Here is a 23,505-nt window from a genome sequence, read left to right on the forward strand (position 1 = left end):
CAAGCCTGCATCTCTCGGGTATCGCGCCCACGCACATAGACCACTATATTAAAGCTGCCATACTAATTACAAAAAAGTTTAACTATTGGCTCCCATATTACTCTTTGAAGTGCTTTCCAAATTGATTATTGATTGGTTATAATATATTATTTTCTCAGAAGTTTTTTCAAAATTATGTATGTTTGATATTGGTGTATTACACGCACTATTGCACGTCTATAATGCGTGGTTCATTTTCGTAGGACACCCACACATTCAAAACCCTGTGTCAAAATTTACAGTATTGGTATAATTATAGCCTGTCGGAATTCTATTTATTATCTGTTACGCATCCTTATGCAGGACTGCGCCAAGAGTTGTTTGCGCCCCGGTTAAATAAAAATAGACCCCCCCTTCAAGAAATATATTTTAGTAGTGAAAATAGTAATTATATTTTATTCCCATCAAAAATAATATATTATATCAAAAATAATTATCTTGTCATTTTTCAATACAATATTTTAATAATATGAACGAAAATAATTGCGCCGCAGGGGATTTTTTAATATTCATTAAATACGTTGAATTAGTAATATCCCTTCAAATATTATACTTAGCTTAAATTCAGGTCACGGTTAATTTCCTGGCTATAAACAATTACATTTTTTAGAAAAAAAATCTCTCAGAAAGTGTTTTTAAAAATTATACATGTTCAATATAATACCGGTTATTGAGACATTGAGAGAATGCTTTTCATTAGTTATTATCCCCAAAAGTAACTCAATTTGGAAAGCGCTTCAGAGAGTATTAAGAGCCACTAGTTAAAATTTGTCGCAATTAAGTATGGCGCCTATTTATAGCATAGTGGTCTTTGTGCATGGGCGAGAAACTCGAGAGATGCAGGTTCGATTCTTGCTGGGTGTCTTACTTTTTTCAAAAAAAAAAATTCTATTGCTTATATTAAAATTTTCTCAAAAGTGTTTTCAAAATTATGTATGTTTAATATATTTTGTTACTTTGAAACAAGGTATTTGCAGGTATATCTCTGCCTGATAACCAAATAAATAATTATATCCATACGGAAGAAGTATAATTACTTTCACTCCAGCATGGCTTGAAGAAAAGATAACGGTCAGTCGTCAATGAGCGCTGCAAATCACCGCAAAAACGAGTCTCGAAAACGAGATACACACCACCTTTTGCGGGACAGTGCGCATGCACACAGATATTTTAATAACACTTCTTAAGAAAGACGTTAACCCCTAAACTCAGTAGATATAGCAAATAGATAGTGTTTCAAGTCTAACTACAAAATGCTCGTTTTGATAATTATTGAATAAACTTTCATCTATGTTTTTGTGTGGAAAGAAAAATATACCTAATATTCAATTGCCCCGAATCCATGGTTTTTAAAGTCAAAATAAACCATTCAACATCACCTCTATATAACATTAGGTACCTACTATTAAAACTTCAACAATAATAATTTAATTAAAAAACAACTATTCGGATAAAGGTATTTCTTATTACTACTTGTAGTAACTAGAACTATCTGGCTGACGGTCCTTCTCCGTGCAACTACTAACAAACATTTCTGGTATTTTTTTCTTTTAAAAGTTGTACTAGCGAAGTGAGTCGGAGAGTTTTGGACGTAGATTTACGTTTGTCGGCGAGGGTGGTTCTGGATGAAAATAGCGAAAATAATTCCTTTTATTAATTTTGTTTCTAGAATGAATGAATACAAAATTTTAAAGTATAACTGCAATATTTCGCATTGCTATGCGCATAAAATGGCAACCGAAACGTAGTTATCGAGACTTATTTTTCCCTACCCGTATTTTCAACCTTGAGAGCCCGTCCAATTTAAATCTGATATCTAAATAGTTATACGGAATACTAACATTATTTTTGACTTCATTACCAAACGGTTGATGACTTACCTAGCCTCATACAAATGTGCTTATGTAGTTTTACGTAAAAAAATAAATTACAATTTTCGCCCATAAGATATTATAAAAACATATTATTTTTACGTCGTTATGAACGTACTGTTTTGCGGTATTGATGGTTTTCCTCTTTTTTTATTTCATCCAAAATTACGTAAGTACTATCTATAAAAAATAATTGAAAATGATCGTTTACCTTTAATTTAATTATATATAATGTAATACATACTTAGTTAAGCTCAACTTGATATCCGCAATGGTCGAGTAGTTAAAATATCCGCTTCTGATTCCAATTCGAATTCACATAATGTATTTTAGATATGTGTTTGGATCTAGTAGCAGGTTGGTCAAATGAGTAACAACCTCAGAGTAATAATATAAAGAGAGTGGCTATTGTTCAGCAAAATGAAGCCGTGTTTCTTGCGTATAATATACAATAGAACCTCTATTTTATTATTATCAACTTGACTATGAAACCTTATGCCATCATGTTGCTTCTTAGTACGCTACCCAATTTAAACACAACATAGTTAACCATATCCTCTACTAAAATAACTAAAAATAATTACCACTAACTTTATACGAGATTTAACACAAAAACAACACGTGCTCGCAGTTTTTAAATTAATGTAGTCATTTAAATCAATATTTACCGGCGACGTTAGCCGTAGAAATTCTATCTTACAACTCCAACGCATATTGCGCAGATAATCATGCCGAATGCTTTCTCACTTTCACTTCCTTGGTAACAACCATTTCTCATAAAAAATCTCTACAGAGAATTGTTTGAAGGAACCAATTAAAATGTTGTTTATAATTAGGTAAGCAAAAGTATAATTTTAGACTATATTTTTTATTCGATTCATTATATTATTGTCAAAAAACTAACATTCTTGAAAATATGTTTTAATATTTTAGGTATTTTGTGAGGTTACCTTGTTTTAAAAAAAATAAATAAATCTATGTCGTATACATATTTTCCATCGCTAACATGCCTGTGTACATGTATAAAAAATCATCAAAGAAGAATACTTAAATTATTTACCTCAAATTCAAAGTGCTTTGGGATTTTAATGGTTGTGTTTTCTTTCTGAATTAAAAGCAAAATGTTATACAGAAAACGCCGAGTCAATAAAAACACACGAATAGACATCATGCAAATTTTTTTATCTTAAAAAGGCATGCCATATAGAGTACATAAATGTTTAAATAAACATTTGTTAGAGTCGTAAAACCCTTAAATAAAACGCCGCGTAGCAAAGTATAAAACCACACCCACGGACCTTAACTTTTTTTATGTCTTTTCCCGAAAAAAAAACGAGAAATCGCAATCACCCTGTTTGTACGTACATACCGCTCCGTATGTACCTACATACATATTCAGTCAAGACATTTTATCTTGCGAGGAAACCAGTGATTTTCAAATCAGTTCGTATTATTTTTCTTTGCTTCCTTTATTTATAAATATTTTATCTTTATTTATATCTACAAAATGTACAATATTATTCCATCTATTAAATTCCCAAAAACTACATGCTCTTATAAAAAAATATTCAGGTAGTGTTTATTTTTATTGACTGACTAGGGTGATTTTTTAAACTTGTATTAATTAAAATAAAACACAAAATAGTCGTCAAACTGTTAAATTCTCTGATGTGTAAATTATATCAAAAAGTTTTTTTCTGTATGATTTATAATTAAATCAGTTAATTCCACAACTATATTATATAACTATAATTAATGAAATAAGTACTCCCTATAGATATAGACATTTTTCAGCGATGCATTATGTATTCTGTCTTTTAAATTCTATTTTATTGTTTATTTCGTATTTTTTTTAATTATTTTGTTTTTCTATCTTATTTCTTTTCTATAAAATTTTTTTTTGCTTTATTTTTTCTCTCTACCTTGTTTTTTCTCTAGTTGTTTTGTATTCTAAATTTCATGTTGTGAACGTCTTGAATTAATAATTTGCTATGTACTCAACGTGTCTCTTTTTAAATAAGTAAATAAATCAATAATAAATAAATAATAACAACTGTTTAACGCATTCGCTGCTAACTATATGAGATTTTAATTGCCCCCTTTAAAATGCACGTTAATTACATCGATCGGCCGCCTGGCAATTACGCGCATGCGCGTTTTCAGCGTCCAAAGTATTAATCTGCAAACCGGCTAACTCCATTTGGGCAAATTGTTCAGGGAGAAGAAAAACTTAAATAATTTAACTATCGAGCAGAATTTAACAATTTCAAAAATACACTTTTTAAAAATAAGCTGCACTATAAATTAATATACAATTTTAGCTTCCCTTTTATATATAAAGAAAATTTATATAAAGACCGGAGTAGTTCCATATACGATATTGGAAATTTTTCACCTTCAATTGGCTGTTTTGTGTGAAGAACGATAACGCATTTATTTAAAGGTTTAAGAGTTTGAAATTTTGTGTGAACATAGAAAACATACTTTATATTAAAATGTCATCAAAATCTCATTGTTGGTCAAAAAGGCAGTTAGCTGGTTTGAAGATTAAGCAGTCGATAAGGTGTTTTAATGTGTCTCATTATAATAAAACCGTAATACTAAATATTTACGTATTACCGAGTCACATCTGACTTATAACCAACACTCGATGGGGACAAAATATATTACGACCTGTTATTTACATAAATTATGTTACTGACTGACAAAACTACCTTATAGCATTGATTATGTGTCTTCTGTAAAACTGTAATTTGTCACATCGGAGGTTTTGACACCTCAACGACGATATTTTGTTATTTTTTTTTTATAAATTCAGCATTTAGTTAATGAAAATTCATAATAATTTACTTTATCACTGAATTATTAATATACATTCAAATGACTGATTGAAAGTTTCTAGTATGTAGACATTGCACAACTTTATCCGATTTATAAAGCTATTTAGGGTAATTTTGTACTAACTGATTCTTCTCTATCTGTCTAGATTCTAGATAATAAATGAAATTCATCAATTAGAAAAATAATTCAATTTTTTTCGTGGATTACCAATCATTTAGAATGTTGGGCCCCTTTTTAATGACATGACATAATACTTTGGTAAACTTTTATACAGATTAAATTTAAGTCCAAGCAAACAAGGATTCGGTATTCCACCGAAGCTCTCAATAATAATTAGAAGCTTAATGACAACCCCATCTAAATAGCGCCCTCTTGTAAAAAGTTTTGTCAACCGCGACGTAGAGCATTTCCGGTGCCCTCAGCTTTTATATCCGCTGATTACTGAGATGCCGACGCCAGCGACGCTAACGTACCGGGGCGGCGGTTTTCCAAAGTTCGTTCCAACACCGAAACGATAGTCTGTAGTTATAATACGAAATGCTCTGCATATTAATATTGTTTATACATTTTTGATATGCCAAAATGTAAGTTCATGGCAACCATATAGACACAGTTTTGAATATCATATTGGAGGAATTGTTACTAGGAGGCAAAAATAACAAAGAATAAAAAATGGTCAAAAACCCCTCTAAAAGGTCTATAATATATGACTTCAAATGACTCATTGGGCAGAAAATTTGGGCCGAATGAGTTAAAAAATAAGGGAACATAGTTTTCAAAAAACCAATCAGAAATTAATCTCGAATTCTTTTGATAAAACATTTTTAATTCGTGAATTCTCGAATCTCGAGAAACGAAAAATTCGACAAATCAAAAGCTCTGCTTATTGTCATAATATTCTCGACCAAGTATTTTCTATCCAGAATTATACAACATTGTTTATATACTGATATCGCATATATTTGGAAATTGATAATATAAATGTACTCAAAACCAATAAATCACACTTATACATATCCCTAAGAAATTAAAACTAGGGTAACGGTTTACAAAATGGTTATACACATATTTCACTTTTAATTTAACAATTTTCATTATACTTTTTATACTTCCGGTGAATGCAATAAATTAATGCGTAAGTTAATAAAATTCGCCTCGTTTGTTATCTCATTACTGAGGATAGTGATTTTTATGACCAGCTCATATTCTTCTCATGATTATGATTAAGTTATTCATGGACTCAGCTGAATGAATTACTGACACCCTTGAAGGTGTGACTCACTCATGATTTGATTAGTTTAACTTGTGGGTGTACTTTTTATTTTATTATGTACGCTTACATAATGACCAATCTCTTAAAGCTCACCCTCTGTATGAGTAATATGAAGAAAGTTTTTAAAGATCCACCGTAAACAAGTATGTGACTTAAATGAGTTGTTACCATTAGCTTTTCAACGATGGATATGTTGAAAACTTAGGTAGACTTTAATGTGTTCAAAAGTAAGTGCTTTATTCCTAACGGAGGACTTCCTGATGTAGTCAATAAAAAGTGGATTATTTATTACGAGTGGGCAAGTGCAGAAAAGTAAATACTATGTATACACAAAAAGGCATGACGCTGCATAGAATTGTCAGCGTCGGTAAGGGTCGTCTCCGAATATCGAGATAGATTGTATTTTACCAATATTGAGCTTTCCAAACATGACGACGTATTATATTTATAAACTCCGTCGCCGGAGTATGACGCTCCAAAAGAATAATATTATATATTTTTAAAAATGTTTTTTACTACACAAAAATATTTTACTGCATTACTTTTATTTACTTTATCAAGCTAAAGGCATGAATTTAACATACAAAAAACTTCGAAATAAATAATCAATATAAAATAAAAATGTGTCTGCTTTAATAGTCATAATGAAAGTGGACTTATTTCTATACTTACCATATATTTTTAATAAGTAATCAATAAATAAACAATTTTGTAAAATTTGATACATTCAGTCAATCAAATATTTTAGATAAATATAACACCTCTTTGGTAAATAAATATTATTACTAATTTATTGATGCACGTAACGTCCGTTAACTATATATTACTATTATGGAATTAATTAATCTGTAATAAATGATAAAATAAAACTTCTCTACCAATCTACATAAATCAAATTGCAAATAATGTATATTCAGATTATACACAAATAGATCGAGAACTGAAAAATCTTTGAATAGAGTACAAAGCAAACTATTCAGTTATCCATGAATATTTTATCAAAATTATGGCACATTTTTTGAATATTTTCCTTAATGTCGTGAACAAAATATTCTGAAAAGGCTAGCGGTTTTGGTTATCCTTTGGGGGAGGCGAACCATAAAAAACTGAGTGACCAAGTGGAGGACTTTACTAGAGGTAGTCTTTAATTAGAAACAGAAAACTGTGAGCGGTAGAAAGTTTTAGTCTCTCAAAATACTCGTATCACTACATTTCAGATAACTAACTATCATGATCTATAAAAGAACGCATGAGAAAAGAGATCCATATATATTAAGACATTTATATATCGTATATACAAGATAATAATATAACAATCGTAATGTTATTTTAGAATAATTGATTGTACGCAACTTTTTTTTCCTGGTTTTTAAATAAATGTTCAATACTTATTCCAAAATACAGTATGAATCCTGGTCACCATCATTTTTTATAAAAAAACTTCTATTATCCAGTCTGATAACTTATTAGCTTCATGCCTTAATTCAAACAAAGATTGACTAATAACATATTTTGAAGGTATAATAATTAACATGTGTTAAACTTGGTAAACTCCGATGGGTGGGTCATGACTGTAGCCATGTACCAAGGATGGATAGTGCTCAATCGTTGAGGGAAATCCTGGATACCATACCAGACGGTCAGAGGTTGGACGGTGTCAACAAAGATGCTAGTTCGGCTATGACTGACACGTAAAGGATACTTGCTTAAAAATCGGGTGAATTGGAGGAAGTTTCTGGAAAAGACTAGAAACCTCACTGGACTATAAGACGATAATAAAGATTATGAATTTACAAGAAACTCGATTTGAACATGTGATGGCTCACGGTTTCAGAAGTGAATATTTTAATTCATATAAGTATCTTCCAGTAAAATATGTATAATAAATACTATATCATCATCATCAGCCGGGGTCAATCCACTGCTAGATGAAGGCCTCCCCAAGCTTCTTCCAACTCTCTCGATCCTGTGTCGTTCACTGCCACGTATTTCCGCCGAACTTTACCAGTTCGTCAATCCGACAGCGGCTTTTAGGGTGACTCTGTGGCCGTTTTGTGCCCCTTGGGTACCACTGAATGACGGCATTTGTCCAGCGGCCGTCCTTTCGGCGAGCAATGTGCCCCGCCCATCTCCATTTCAGCTGTTTGGCAACGTCTATTACATCGCGTACTCCTGTCTGAGTACTATATATATATTAGAAATTGAGTACTATATATGTATAGAAATACTATATATTAATACATTAATGACAATGAATAACTATAAAATATGTTGTGAATAATATATCTTACAAGTGAAAGTGTACCATTATTATTAAGTTTATTTCAATATTATATTAATATTCACCACTATGGGGTTAGGACGCCAACACAAATTTAATGTCTAGCGAGACCACCAGCCGGCTCCGATAATATCTCTTAATCATCGTATAAATAAATGCAAATGATATTAAGTGAATGCAAAAATAGATAGGATCAGACCGTTTCAAGATTTTTCTTAGAATTGAAAAGTACCATTCGTTTTATTTCAAAAATTCTATTTCGAGACGTTTTCTGTGAAGAAAACCTTTTTTACAGAAGACATTAATTACCATGTGGGCGGTCAGTTGAAATTTATGGATCAGATACTTACAAAAACATTGCGCATTTATTTAGCAGTAATAAGTATTCTCTGAAATGCTAGTCTATTTTAAGGCGTTATTTGTTCACATGTTACTGCTGTAACTATATACATACAATAATATCATCATTATCAACTGTTATAAAGTAATTTTTGTAATTGTGATTTCTGATTAAGGAAATTACAATTACAAAAATTACTTTGTAACATCGGGCCACACGTTGGGCGCCAATGTTATAAAAATCCAGTCTTGAATGCTGTGAATTTCGTTATCAGGTACTTTGAAGAATTTACCTACTTATATAATGTTTGAGACTTTCTCGATTGTTCTTTAATGTAATAGATTCTTGGATTTCCACCGAATGTAGGTACCTCTTCTTTATATATCACATCTCTTGATAATGGCCTCTCCAATGAGCCCAAAACATTGAGGAAAGAAGGAAGAAGTATACGCGGTCAAAATCCAAGAATATATTACGTTACCTACTTATTTCATCCATTCAGTGGCCTTAAATTTAATTTTCGGATGATTTTCGGACATTACTGGATAACCACATAATTTTTTTTCAGCGATTTACAACACAAACTCTATGAGAAAGATACGTATATTTTCTATCACATGAGTATGTCCATTTACACACGACAAATGTGTCACGCATGGAAATACTGGCATATGGCTAAAGAGTATTGGCCGACCACGTACAATATGGGTGGATAATATCAAACGTGACCTCATTTCTCTTAGACAAGTAAATTCTTGCAGAGCAGATTCTTTAAAGAGCCACGACTCACACTGGGTTTTAGTACCAGACGAAGAAGAATATGCTGTTGTTGGAAAAATAAATTAACACTAGGTATATATAGAAGTTAGTTGTATTATTCCAAATCAGTGTACAAACTTTTGTGACGTAGATTCATTCATCTGATAGCTTTTCTAAATTCTTCTAAAAATTGTCTTTCTGATACGTAAAGGATGTTTTTCTCGTACACTCTCATATATATATATTATATTACATTACTTTCCAATTTTTAAAAACATTTCTCAGAGAAAATTTCAAGCGTTTCACAGAGATGCGCGTACTACTGTTTTGTAAATAGGTACTGTATCATGTAAATCATTTAACAAAAATACTAACAATTAAATAATTATATTTCACTATTCCAAATAAACATTAAATATCCGTCTTTGCTATTGAATATAATATTATATATATATATATATATATACATAAGTATAGTATGCCACTATTGGTGATGTATGGCTAACGCATATACATAATAATGGAACTAGCAGGAGATTAGTCCAACCACTGGTTGGATTTTAGAATGTCACTGTCAGGGCGTATGAGATCTCAGCATGATGATATATTAACAAAGGGGGACTTACCGTTGTACACGTACAATTCGGCAAACAATTTTCTGATGATTGAGTAACATTGATAAGAGGGTGTAAAAATATGTCTGAGTGAACATTTACATTGCTCGAAAATACACAGCTGGTGGTAATCACATACTGTAGACTGCAATACGTAGCATAATACTGCATGGAAATACAAAATTTCTACAGTTAGCTGTCACAACTAGGGTCCGGTCATACCCGTATATTACCTTACCGTGCCTCATCGCTTCTACGGCGTACCCGGTCTATAACAGCCTTATAATATAACTACATAATATAACTGGTGAGATGGTCAAATAAGATTCTTTCACGCAGTGTATCACTCACAAATACTTATTACATTAAGTAACACGCCTATAGAAATAACTATATTAATACAATACAGTGATTTATAACCAGGGTTCGGTGAGACTTTGCAAAGTTAGTGAAAAAGTAGGCATTTTACTGACACGAAATTAATACTAAAAATAGATAGTCCCACAATCTAACCAGTAAGCCAGACGAGTATAATTGAAAATATTTTCTTTTGTTTTAACCTTGTCAAATTTGATATTTATTAGCCAGGTAGAAGTTCTTGCAAAATGTTGCAAAATATTTGTTTTTTAAATAATTTTGTCTACCTTCGAACAAAAATGGTTGGAAATAACTGTCATAACATAAAAATATAATTAACTAACTAACTAACTAACTATTAATTTTTAAACGCATTTATAAAACTATCAGTATAATTTATATTGACGTTATTATAGTTAAATATTTATGATAAAAGATTATATTGATAATCTCTGTGATCCCAAATTTGACAAGAATTAGGCATTATATTATTCAAAAAATGGGCAAGATTAACACATTTGAAGATAATTCTAAAGATACTCATTATAAGCTATGTCCTTGAAAATTCAAGTGTGATAAACATCCTACGAATAATGATTGCTTTATAATAATTATTGACCTAAGAATAAGGTAGTGTTTTTTTGAAATACACCATTTCTTTTGGCATTCCCCAGTGGTTAAGCTACAACATACGGCCGTAGTCATAAATTGACAAACTATAATTGAAGTAGGGAGTAAAATGATGTTAACGCGCGTGTTTGAACATGTACTGTAGGTTTCCAGACGGTAAAGTTTGAAATAAGGAACATTTTGGTCTCACTCAATATGTAATTTTTTCAAATTAGTGTCTTCTGCCAGAACAGTGACGATATTATGTATTTTGTCCTTATAAATCGTGTATTAATTATGTCACATTGACCGATCACTGTTATTTCAAAATACAGTTGTGATTAATAAATTTATGAATAAATAAAACCAATAGAAACCTTTAGTAGATTTAATGTTGAATTTTATTTTTGTTGTGCCAATAACTTTCTTTCGTATTACTACGTTACATAGGAACGATTTTTATTGTTTTATCAAAAAGCCTTTTATATGGCCTCATTACTCCTGTGAATATTTCAAACTTCATAAAAAAATGTAGTTTCCAGTGAAGTTTTTGTGCCCCTTCTAAGTAGATAGGCAGTTAGTTTCTTCCGTTTTGTCAAGTTTTTTGTTTACGTATACGCAAAAACAAACAGAAAACTCATTTAGCGGAGGTCATTTTGTAAACTTTCGTCCTCCCGTTTGTTTACAGAACTAGCGTTCCAGTACTCTGAATAAATCAATAAATATTTTAAGAGCTTTCCTCTTCTTGTAACTTTTGGCGAACAAAAAAAGCTCGGTTGAAATTGCTGGGTTTATGGTCAACCACGAAAATAATTTACTAGCTGAAGTAAAATAGATTGAGTCGTTATTGTTATTTGTTGTTTTTGCCATCATTGACATTCGTATTTTTTTAGTATAAATCTCTAGTTATCCAATCGTATAATATGTATACTAATAATTTACTACTACCTCCTAGATAAATAAAACCTGATAGTATTTCATTCTACTTTTCTACAATAATAATGGAGTATTCAAACAGTATGTCACTACCAACTTGGTGCCGCGGGCCTCTCTATAAATTAAATATTTCTAGATAAAATTGATTCAATGCGATAATACACGCTAAAAGATCATAATAATATATCCCTAGATTGTCACCCCCAAAGCTCCAATGAAGTTGTTTTCTGTTATTTTTTTAACAACTTTCAAAAAGATAATATGGATGAATTCAAATGGATTGAAGATCTAAGAGAAATTAATTCAATTCAATTCAATTCATTTATTTTTTTAACATATTTTGGACATTACAAATTATAAGTTTAAGACGTTCACAACATGACATTTATAAACAAAGATATATAAATATAACAGTATTACATAAAAAAAGAGATATATCAGTAGATGAATTAGATATGTACAAGGAAGTACACCGGATGAGTTAAGCAGACCCTATTTTAAGATTTTATAAAACAACATCCACCTAAACTCATTCTCACGTAGGTGGAATATATCAACACCCGAAGCAATTTCGTTTAACATAGTTATCACTCTCCCAATTGGCATTACCAGTGGCAGGTTGGTTCTGCACCTTGGGAGAATAAACAACTGGTGGTCTCTATTTCTAAGATAGTTATCAGGGACACACAGGTCAACACTGCCCAGAATGGCAGAGTTCTCATTTATACCTTGTATAAGTCGAAAAAAATACGTAGCTAAATAAATATTTCTTCTAAATTGCAGACTGCAGTATGTAAGCATGCCTAAGAGAAAGTCAGTTGGATAAAGCCACGGATAGTATCCATACAACCTCAAGTAAAGGAGTCTCACGAATTTCTTCTGTACCCTCTCCACCATAAGGCCATACTTCAACTGGTGCGATGCCCAAACAATAGATTAGGATCACTGTGTCTAGTTGTGTCTCGTGTGGGTAAGCAATCCATGCACTGATTAGCGTGGCATATCATGCTATTGATGACAGGTAGAAGCCAACGGCGTGGTCTCGTGTGGCGATGTTTATCACTCAACCGTTACTATGTTAAATCGCAGTTGAAAGTCAATTGATAAGTGAAAACCATATTTCAGAAAAGTTGATCAACTCCTAAGTTGAATTGAACTAAGCCCAGCTTCTTTCTAATTTTGTCGATTCAAGAGTAAAGCATCATTTGTGTCAACTGGTTTACTCAGAGTAACCAATGTGATAACAACTCGCCAATTTATACCATTTTGATTACGACTATCGATTCAACATAAATTTATATGAGGGAGCATTCCCTTTAATTTCTTGTTCAACATTTAACAAACAGTTGAACTTTTGTTGTTTTAATTTAATAAAACGCATTTTTTTTGTAGTACTTATTCCACTTTTAATCAATATATTAGGACCGATTTCGTCCGCCTCAGAGGAACATTTTCATCTTTATTAGTTATATGGGAATAAGTACTACAAAAATTGCGTTTTATAAAATTAAAACAACAATACAATGCAGTTCCACCATGAATTGACAGTTAACAAAATAAAAGAAAAAAACAGTTGAACGACAAAAATCGACACGTAAAAACGCTGCATTATGCAGCAATAGTGGATGGCTGAAGACAGATTTTAATTAATACCCGAGCGTTACAGCGTTATTATAATTAATAGTAGAACAACTTTTAAATTGCGCAGATTACGATTTTTTCTAATGCGCACGAATTACAAAGGGTGAATTTAATTCTTGTAACCATTATATTATTTCCAACTGCTCTTACATAAAGCATATTGCATCGTTTTCTCTCTCTCGGCATCGCTCTAACTTTTATAACTCAGAAATAAGTAGGTTGTGTTTGGTTTTGTATTTTTTTTATTTTAGGAACTAATCACAGTCGTTAGTGTTGAATTTTTTCTGTCATTGATAGATCGAATCAAATCGTGTTTATTATTGCCAATTGAATACCACTTTTAATTGTTTCACTACAAATTAAATTACGGACCGTTTTTCAGAGTTTTTTTAGACGATAAGAAATATGTACATTGTAGGTACTGTATATCTTCCAAAATAAGTTATATAGATAAAAATTACAAAACCGAAATAATTGTATTTTGTGAAAAAATAATTTAGCCATTTTTAATCGTTTTCTACCACATTCTATTTGACGTGGCAAGTTCCGTTGGTTGGTAGGTATATTAAAATTTTAGAATTCTAATAAACTTATCAATGTTAGCCATAGAAAACCGCGAATGAACCATACGTCTGAAGAAACATATTAGTTTTTTTTTAATCAGTGTGAATTTAATCCAATGCAAATAGCTTACAAGTATTATTATATGTATCTAAAAATACGTTCGTTAATACTACACAACTTACTCTCTACTCTGTGGAGACATATAAAATGTTAATTTACTTTAATGTTAGAATTCCGTGAAAGCGAGTTGGGTTGAAACAAAATTGTTTGTCTCTTATGAACATTTTTGTAAAACTAGAATAGACATTTGGAAATGTTGTTGAAGGTCACCATTTTATGGATGTGGTACACACAAGTTTGGATGTTGACGTTGGAGGAGTGAAGAACTGAGGATGATGTAGTTTGATTATTTATTTGCGGTTTGACAGAAGTCCAGTGCTACAATAGTAAAAGATAATAACGAGGTAATTATAATAATATAGTGACGGTTCTCTAGCAAGATACAATGTGGAATGATTTTACTAAGTGAGAAGATTGAGTGAGAATATCGAGTGAGATATTTTTTTGATCGTTCTAGCCTTTTTATTTAACCCAACACAGTTAAAATAAAATCACAAGTCTCTCAGGCTTTTAGTGAGAAAAACATTTAATATGTTGTTATTGAGGTGAAAAGGTCCTCACTTGCAAGATGTAATTTGACTGTGTGAATTTTGTATTCAAAAGATCATGATATATAATGAACAACTTATTTTTTGACTTTCTTATCGAGTCACTGTTATTTAAAACTGCTGACGGCCTGTGAATTGTTAAATAAATAAATAACAATTAAATAAATGATATTAATTTGAAAACTAGGTCACATGGATCCGTTGACAGCCACAGACATATACTAATACAAATGTTATTATTATTACGTATAACTAATTCAGTACTGTACCATTAGATATGTTCGGTTAGGTTAGGTTAGGTTAGGTTAGGTTAGGTTAGGTTTTTTATCTAGTATCCTCAGTTTTAATGTAGATATTAACCAAAAACCTATTTATAAAAGTCTTAAAAACATTCGTAACTCAACGAAAGATTGGCTATTGACCTATTCCAGAAAAACATTGAAAAAATAATATTAAGTAAACAATATTTTTTTGTTATTTTCAATCTCATAGTCTATTGTAATTCTAAAGTAGATTATCTAACATTGTTGATACGTACATAACGATATTGGAACAAAGGGAAAATTTCCATTACGTAATGTTATTTTTCTCTTTCGCATAAATCCTAATCAAACAATGGGACCGTTTCTGTTGATTGATTTATTTTGTGGGACGCAACAAACAGTGAGTCTTATTTGACCAAAAAATGTATCACTTATAAAAAAATGTTCTCGAAACACGTGCGGCAAAATTTTTGCCTCGGCCAATCTGTGTAACACGAATCATTCTAATCAATTTAGAGTTAAATATTTGAATTGACAAGTTGAAACTGCGAAGGGCTGGCTGTAGGTTGGGTGAAATTTATAATAGTTTACAAGTCACGTATTAGACAATTCTCAAATTAGGTATCTGTTACTGTTTCTAGTTTTGGAGTTTGCCATTACACGCTCCCAGGCCTTGTCTCGGTAGAGGTATTGGTAATTGAATTGTTTCACAACTGAACGGCAATACTAGTAGCGAAATTGGAGGCGCCTCAGGGAAAACTGGGTAAATTCTACACGAAGCATGTTTTCATAACTCGTTACTGTTTTTTATGTTTAATAAAGGTCTACCACACATTCCTAGACTTATTATAATATTCATCTCAAAAAATATAACTACAATGAAATTATTATAATAGTTCTAATAACGTACGAACACAAAAAATAACAATAATTAATAAAGAAAACAATTTACATAATATTAACTCGAAAGTTCTATGTAAGTAAATTCAAAATTAATATTCAACTAGTTGGAAATCACATTAATTTCTTTTATTCAACGAATATTTTAAAATGTAACATTCTTTATATTGAACATTGACATAATTTGAAAACATGTCAGATATATACCTACTTGATTTTTTTTTCAAATACAACGCCCAACGGGACTAGAACCTGTTACAACTGGATTCTCGCTAATATGCTTTACCAATAATTAAGCTACGGGCATCCTATCTAATTACGACGAAATTGGCTAATAGTTTTTATATGAAATGCTTATCAAATAGCGTTAAATTTGGCTATTGACATAATATATTATACAATTTTACATGTACCTACTTACTAAAAAATAAAATCTACAATGCTACAATCGAAAATCTATAACTGGATTCGCGCCAATATGCCTTACCAATAATTAAGCCATGGACATCTTATCTAATCACGACGAAATTCGCTAATAGTTTTTATATGAAATGCTTATCAAATTGCGTTAAATTTGGCTATTGACATACTATATTATACAATTTTACATACACTAAAAAATTAAATCTACAATGCACACGTGTCGTGTGTTCAGTTTAATTTTTTAAAACATTATTTTGAATTCGGTGACGGATGAAAAAAATAAATGAATATAACGTTGCTGTCATTCATTCATTACGCACTGAAAAATAGGTATTAATTAAATTATACGTGCATATTATAGGTATTATGTTGTGGTGTAGTTTTAAAAAATTGCTGGACATTTTGCAGAGACAAAACGTTTGTAGCTTTGACAATGGTGTGATAACCGAAATAGCTGTCGAGTAATACACCAATATGTACAATTAATTAATATAATTAATTATATTATAACATTATAAAATATAATTTTGCTCAATAAATGCTCAATTAATGTTAAAATTTATTTTATCCAATATTAGGAAGCAATATATAAGCCACAGATCAAAATAATATAAATTCGAAAATTAGCAACTGGCTTTATCAGTCATGAGCAAATATAAATTTAGCTTACGGTTAGTTTTATATAGAATAACCGGTTAGTGTAATAATTATTTTGGTAGGCTGGCAGAGACTAATTGCTAATTAGATGTCAGTAAAACTCCATGGGTCTATATATTATTATAGCAAACAACACCACTGGGTGCCTATTTACAATTATTTTACCAAAGTTTGTATATATCTGCAGATGACATGTACTTTTTGATATACGATGTAAACTAAATAACAATATATTCGTTCAATTTTCTATGTGTTTACAATACTTACTTATTACTAAACCTCTTCTTTTGGAATAGTACAAAACTCTCATCAATTAGAAATTCTTACTTACTTAGGAACACATTTTATTGATACGTATATAAAATGATTTCGAGATTTTTTTTAAAATTCTTGATTTATAACACACCAGAGGTATATTTTTCCATTGGTATGCGATGTTTTTAAACTTTTTCATCTTGCGGCACCCTTTCTGTCTATTTTTTAAGGCGTCCTAAAAAAATCAATCAGCCTGCTCTTTTCCGTGTAGTTTTTTCAAAACTTGGAATTAAACTAAGACACCTAGTAATACACCTAAACTAAGTGCCGCTACATACTAGATGACAGTCTCAAATTTTACCTCAACTCCTTAGGTAACTACTTCTACACGTAAAGATTTCTATATTCTGACATACACATTTACAGATTGTCAGCGATATTTTTTTTAAATCCATAGAATCTACTGTAAACAAATTGATTATATGCATTCATTCCTTAATTTGTAGCTATACCACAAAACAGATAATAAATAGAATACCGATAGGCTTTATTCAATACGCCGCATGTTGATGTAGTGTTTTGAATGTGTGAGTGTCCTACGAAAAATGAAGCACGCATTATGCACGTGCAATAGTGTGTGTAATATACCAACGTTAAATGAGATTAAATGCATAAACCGAGAGCAGTTTTCAGTATTCGACGTAAAACGTATTCTTGACACATGTGTAAGTTTAATCCGGATTCTTCTTTACTCGAGTCGGTAACCTGCTATCGCCTTACCCGTTATGTATTTCAGTTCTCATTATTTCTGAGTTTTCTGGGCTACACAGATAGTACTTGACCTCCTAGTCACACGAAATTTAACAGCAGCTACCATATAATATCGACTCTAGAAAGGAAAAAAGGCACAACTCTCATTTTCTCAAAATAGGTTTTATTGGATAATAACGTTATACATGACTAAACGCACGTTGTGTCCAAAGGGTGTAAGCTGCAAATCTCGATTTATTATCTATATTTAGCTGACAATTTAAAAAAAAAAAAGGATGTGAAGTGGGGAAAACGACTTGACCATCATTTTTATTAGGTTTTCTTTAATTAACTCAATAAATAATATCATATTAGGTATATCAAAACTAAATTATTAATTATTATGCACTTCAAGGCTATGTATATTTTGTATTTTAACTTTGACCGAAAACCAACACAAAAACGTTTTTGTCCCTCCTGTAAAATTTTATGTCTGTGGATTACTTTTTTCTTTCTACAGCCGATATATTCTTTTTAACACTACAACAGACCATAAGGCCCATTGACAGTAGTATAGTTAGTAATAGAAGTCAAACAATAACAAACACTCAGGTTTTGAGAAAATCACATAAATATATTGTGACCTCATCGGTAATCGAACCCGGAACCCCCGGGTGAAAATACAGCACCTTTCTCACTCGTCTATGAAGGAATTTCTCTCAGATTGTGAATTCATAGGCAAGTCGTATATCTTTGGACGCTTTTACCTTTGGACGTCACTAACTATTACAATACGCAACCTAAAAATCCCACAAAAATACGTATGCATTCTATTTTTATGACCTGTTTATCTACTCGAGTTCAAATATCTACCTATTCTATATTAATAAATATTTTAATCACCTTTTAAAAGTTTACCAATGTATAATAGTTTATAAATACAGTGTGATTTTATATTGTTCATTCGTTTTTTGGCACCTTTCACCTATTTTAATAATTAGCGTGTCCAAAGGTACATGCATGGATTGTACCTATCGACGAAAGCCTCATTTTCAGAAAAAAAAATTATGTTAAACTAAAGAGTAGGATGATGTTTTAATTAATTAAAAATATGAAATTTAGAAACAACTGATTGGGAAACATAGATACAAAAGCATTTTTCTTCTATCATGTTTCGCTGTCGAGAAAAAAAGTCATGAATGATAAAAAAAAATAATGTCCAAAGGTACATGACTTTCCCCTACATAGTTCTAAATATGAGTTTCCTAAAAGTATTTTCGAAATCAGAATAATTTTATATTGTGAGTAGAAGCATTGTAAATAGAAAACTGGTGCAAAAATGGGGTATATTATTAATTGTAATTGTTTATTAGTGGGTTAGCTAGAATTATTCTACTCAGGAATTATTATTCAAATATTCTGCAACGCCCCAGGACATCATGATACACAGTTTTAATACCACTGAAGCTGTGGGTGATTGAAATTCATTTCAGTAATTTCAATAACAACCAAAATTAGGTTATTTTTAATAGAATTATGTATGTCAATTTTTTAAATGCAAGAATTAAAAAAAAATATTGTATTAGAATTCTGATATTATTTAATATCCATAATTTGAAAACATCTCATGCATAATATGCATGAGATGTCGGATGTCGTATTTTTCTCGACAAAATGATTTTTTCTAGTGTGTATATTATACACACTAGAAAAAATCATTTTGTCGAGAAAAATACGACATCCGACGGGACTTGAACCTGTATCTGCTGGATTCGCGCAAGTATGTTTTTCTAGTTAAACTACGGGCATCTTAGTTAATTACGACAATTTTAACTAGTAGTTGTTACATGAAATGCTTATCAAATTGCGTTATAATTTTGGTTATCGGTTTTAGTGTATTGAATTAAATATTTTTTTCTACAAAATGATTTTTTCTAGTGTGTTACAGAATGTTACATTAAATATTATTTAATATCGTCAACAAAATATTGATTACATATTATAATATATGAAAATCGATCGATATAATATGCAAGCTTTTCAGTGTTCTTGTTTCCATATTACATTATGTGCTTACTGATAGTACTTACGGGTTATTTGTGTTCAACTTAAGAATATTTTCCCAATATAACTTTTGTACACTTTTCAGTATTAGAAGAGGTTTTTTTTCTTCTTCGCAATTTCGGACACACCTGCCGGAAAACTCCCGAGAGAAAATTTCGACTAGACAAAGAACCCTGGAGATGAAAACTTTCACAATTTTCACCTAGTATCTACCCAACAGAAAATAGTACTTACATAACATTACATGTACAACAAACGATCACACTAACTCACGTTTAAAATTATTAAAGTTATATTATACAATAATAGCATTATAGCATATAGATTGTTTATTGACGTGTAAATAAATATTACTTATGGATTTATCATTTAATATGTATTTATGTACTTACTAAAAATTGTTTGAAAAAAATCAATGCTATAATATAATAATCTACCTACTGATATGCATTAGATTGAATCCTATTGGAGACTAAACCTGAACCGACTTTTGGTAGACTTATAACTAGGAGTTAGCAGAAATTTAGTTATAACCAATTTTAAACTGTATTTTTCTGGTTTGGTTAATAAATTAGTTGTCAGAATTTTCACAAAGATTACCTACTGAAAATAAGTAAACCAAATTTCGAGACGGCAAGCTTCTACCTCCTTTCATATGCTGCTATCGGCTAATTTGTATTGATGGTGTGGACAACCTAACGAAATGGATGGGCAGTTGATTATATTCTCTACACTGTTTGATTTTTAACTCATTACACTGTACTTTGTAATGTATTTATGCCCGTCCTATTACAATCTATTGAAAAGCGCAGCTACCATTGTTCCCTGTAAGGTGTATGCGTGTGCGCGCGCATACCTACCAAAAGGTGTCCGCACACATGTTTTCATCCCCCGCACAGTCCTCATATAAAAATATTGTAAAAGTTGTAAAGTTACCTTTGCCAGATTTTAGGTTTGCTCGAATGCACGAAACCATCACATGCACAATTCTTCGACTCGCTTCTCGGAAAGCGAAGGTCAAGTCCGACTAACGCGAGCACGCAAGTGAAATTTTACATCAAGCGGGATCACTATATCCGTCCTGTTCTATCGCGTGCCAAAGTATACGAAAAGAAGATACGTATTTTAGTGTTTATCAATGACCACCTATGTGCCGAGTCCTCAACATTTCTTAGTCTTTGACATATTTCAACTTGTAAGAAACATTGTCAGTACATTTTCATAGTAGTCCTTAATGTGAAAACATCACAGTTCTTACAATATTTTTTAAACAGTAAAAAAAATATCGTTGTTAGTGTTATTGTTATATAAAATAACTGAAATTAACAAATACCTTAAAAATATAAGTTTTAATGAAAAATTGTATATGTGTGTTTATGGGGGGGGGGTTAGCGAACCGGGTAACCACCCGTCACTGACGGGTGACACCAACCCTAATTACGCCACTACTCAGATGCGTTGATGATCCACTCACACACAATAAAAAAATAGCGGGAACATTAGCAGCCACTACAGAATATCGGGTCTAGGACGATTTGGCACCGGGACAACTGGACGCCACGGATTTCGAAAATAAATTGACGTTAGGTACTTATAGGTACTTTAAAAAAAATATTTAATATTATTATTTATATTTAAATGATTATATTATGATTTAATAGTTGGTGAGAATATAAATATGCAGACGTAAATAATGATTTAACCGTGCATATGTTTAAGTTCCAACGAAAAAAGAGTTTTTTATTTAATATAAAGCCTTAGGCATGGTAATTCTCAATCCGGAATAAAGAATACATTATGTTAAGAGTCAAATGTATTAAAACTACTAAGTAATAGATAGAAACTGATTAAAATACCTCGTCTACGTTCTGTATACGTGTATACGACAGTGCGGCGTCCAATTGTCCGGAGTCCAGTCGTCCCATTCCCAGAATATCTATCTCAATTTTATTTTCGTGGTTCTATATTATTATGTGTAGCTGTAAAATAACTCAAATGATTAAAATTATAGCAGTGAAAAAAAATAAAGATACTTTTTTACATCCCTAATGTATGTAGTATGTAAGTTGTATTAATGTAAATTATTTTTTTCGGAGCAGACAAAACATATCACAAAAAATTAGTCGGCATCTCGTCAAGTAAATACGACAATTATAAAATTATACACAAGTCATTTATTTAATAAAACTTGCTTTGGATCAATTACTATAGACTCGGCCCTTTTAACTCTAAAGCAATTAAGTAATTGAAGCCATTCTGTGAAGAGCAGACCTCGATCCAAGTCATCTTTCAATTTGACGGATCGCTTGACTTGGAATTCGTCCAAGTCGGAAATGAAGTCAAGCATAAACTAACATCTTCTATTAGAAACGTTTGAAAAATGTATCACAAAAGAATATTAAAGGCCAGATAGAAAATTATATAGTAAAGTTATCCAATCACAAATGGATGATATAGTTTTATGACATCAATATTATATCTTTTTGAACAACTTAACCAATTTCATTAACTAAACGACCGAAATATTCGTAGGTACATATTGTAGACGCAAATCATATTATTCATTTATAAAAAAGTCTGTTTTAGAATCAAAGCTTTTCTAGATAGATTTCAATATGAAATTTATGTGCTCTTGAGCTTTTTTCACTCAAATTAAATAATATTTTCATCTACCGTGGATTAGTTGATAGTACGCTTATCTGCTAATCCTTGGACCAAAATTTTGTCTCCTGTTTCTAGGTTTAATTCTCATATTACTTTTTGTGTTTATGTTTAGTAATTAAAACAACATTATAAAAATATAATATAATATATCATAATACTAATGAGAATCGGTCTCGTCTACTTAGATCGTTACTAATATATTTGGATTCTAATGGATTTAAGTTTTGTACTATTCCATTTGAGTCGTTTTTCTTCTTGTTTCATATGATCTATTATTAGGTTTTGATGATTTATATGCTTATTGGGTGTATTATTAGTGATAAGGTAGGGCTTTTTTACAAATACTACAAAGTTTAAATATTCATAATAATTTGTTTGTTTTAATTTGTATTGTGATTCTTGACTTAATAGGTAGATCAGCCTGAATTTATCTACTGCTGGATGAAGGCCTCTTCAAGCTGCTTCCACTCTTCTCGGTCCTGTGCATTGCGTTGCCACGTAATTCCGCAGAATTTTATCATTTCACCGATCCAGCAGCCTCTAGGTCTACTTTTTAAAAAAAAAGAAGTTAATAATAACCATGTCCTTGCTTTTTCATACAAGGTGGTTGTTAGTAATTTTGAACAATCACAAACACCCAGGCTTTGAGAAAAACGCATAAATATTGTGTCCTCACTGGGAATCGAACCCAGAACTCTCTGCGGAAGGCCAGCGCTTTACCCACTGCACCACGAGA

At 31.1% G+C, this 23,505-nt stretch overlaps 1 protein-coding gene across 1 annotated transcript in view; it reads right to left on the minus strand.

Annotated features, from left to right (window-relative positions):
• Nucleotides 1-11,625: 11,625 nt before the first annotated feature.
• LOC147078709 (uncharacterized) overlaps nt 11,626-23,505 on the minus strand; it is a 42,784-nt gene continuing 30,904 nt past the window's right edge. Inside the window, exon 2 of the mRNA XM_085960502.1 lies at nt 11,626-11,690. Within this exon, the coding sequence (XP_085816628.1) occupies nt 11,626-11,690 (65 nt within the window). The remainder of the gene's footprint in view (nt 11,691-23,505) is intronic.

The sequence above is a fragment of the Rhyacophila brunnea genome, unplaced genomic scaffold, assembly GCF_057557595.1.
Source record: "Rhyacophila brunnea isolate RB1 unplaced genomic scaffold, BYU_Rbru_1.0 scaffold_11, whole genome shotgun sequence".
NCBI lineage: Eukaryota > Metazoa > Arthropoda > Insecta > Trichoptera > Rhyacophilidae > Rhyacophila > Rhyacophila brunnea.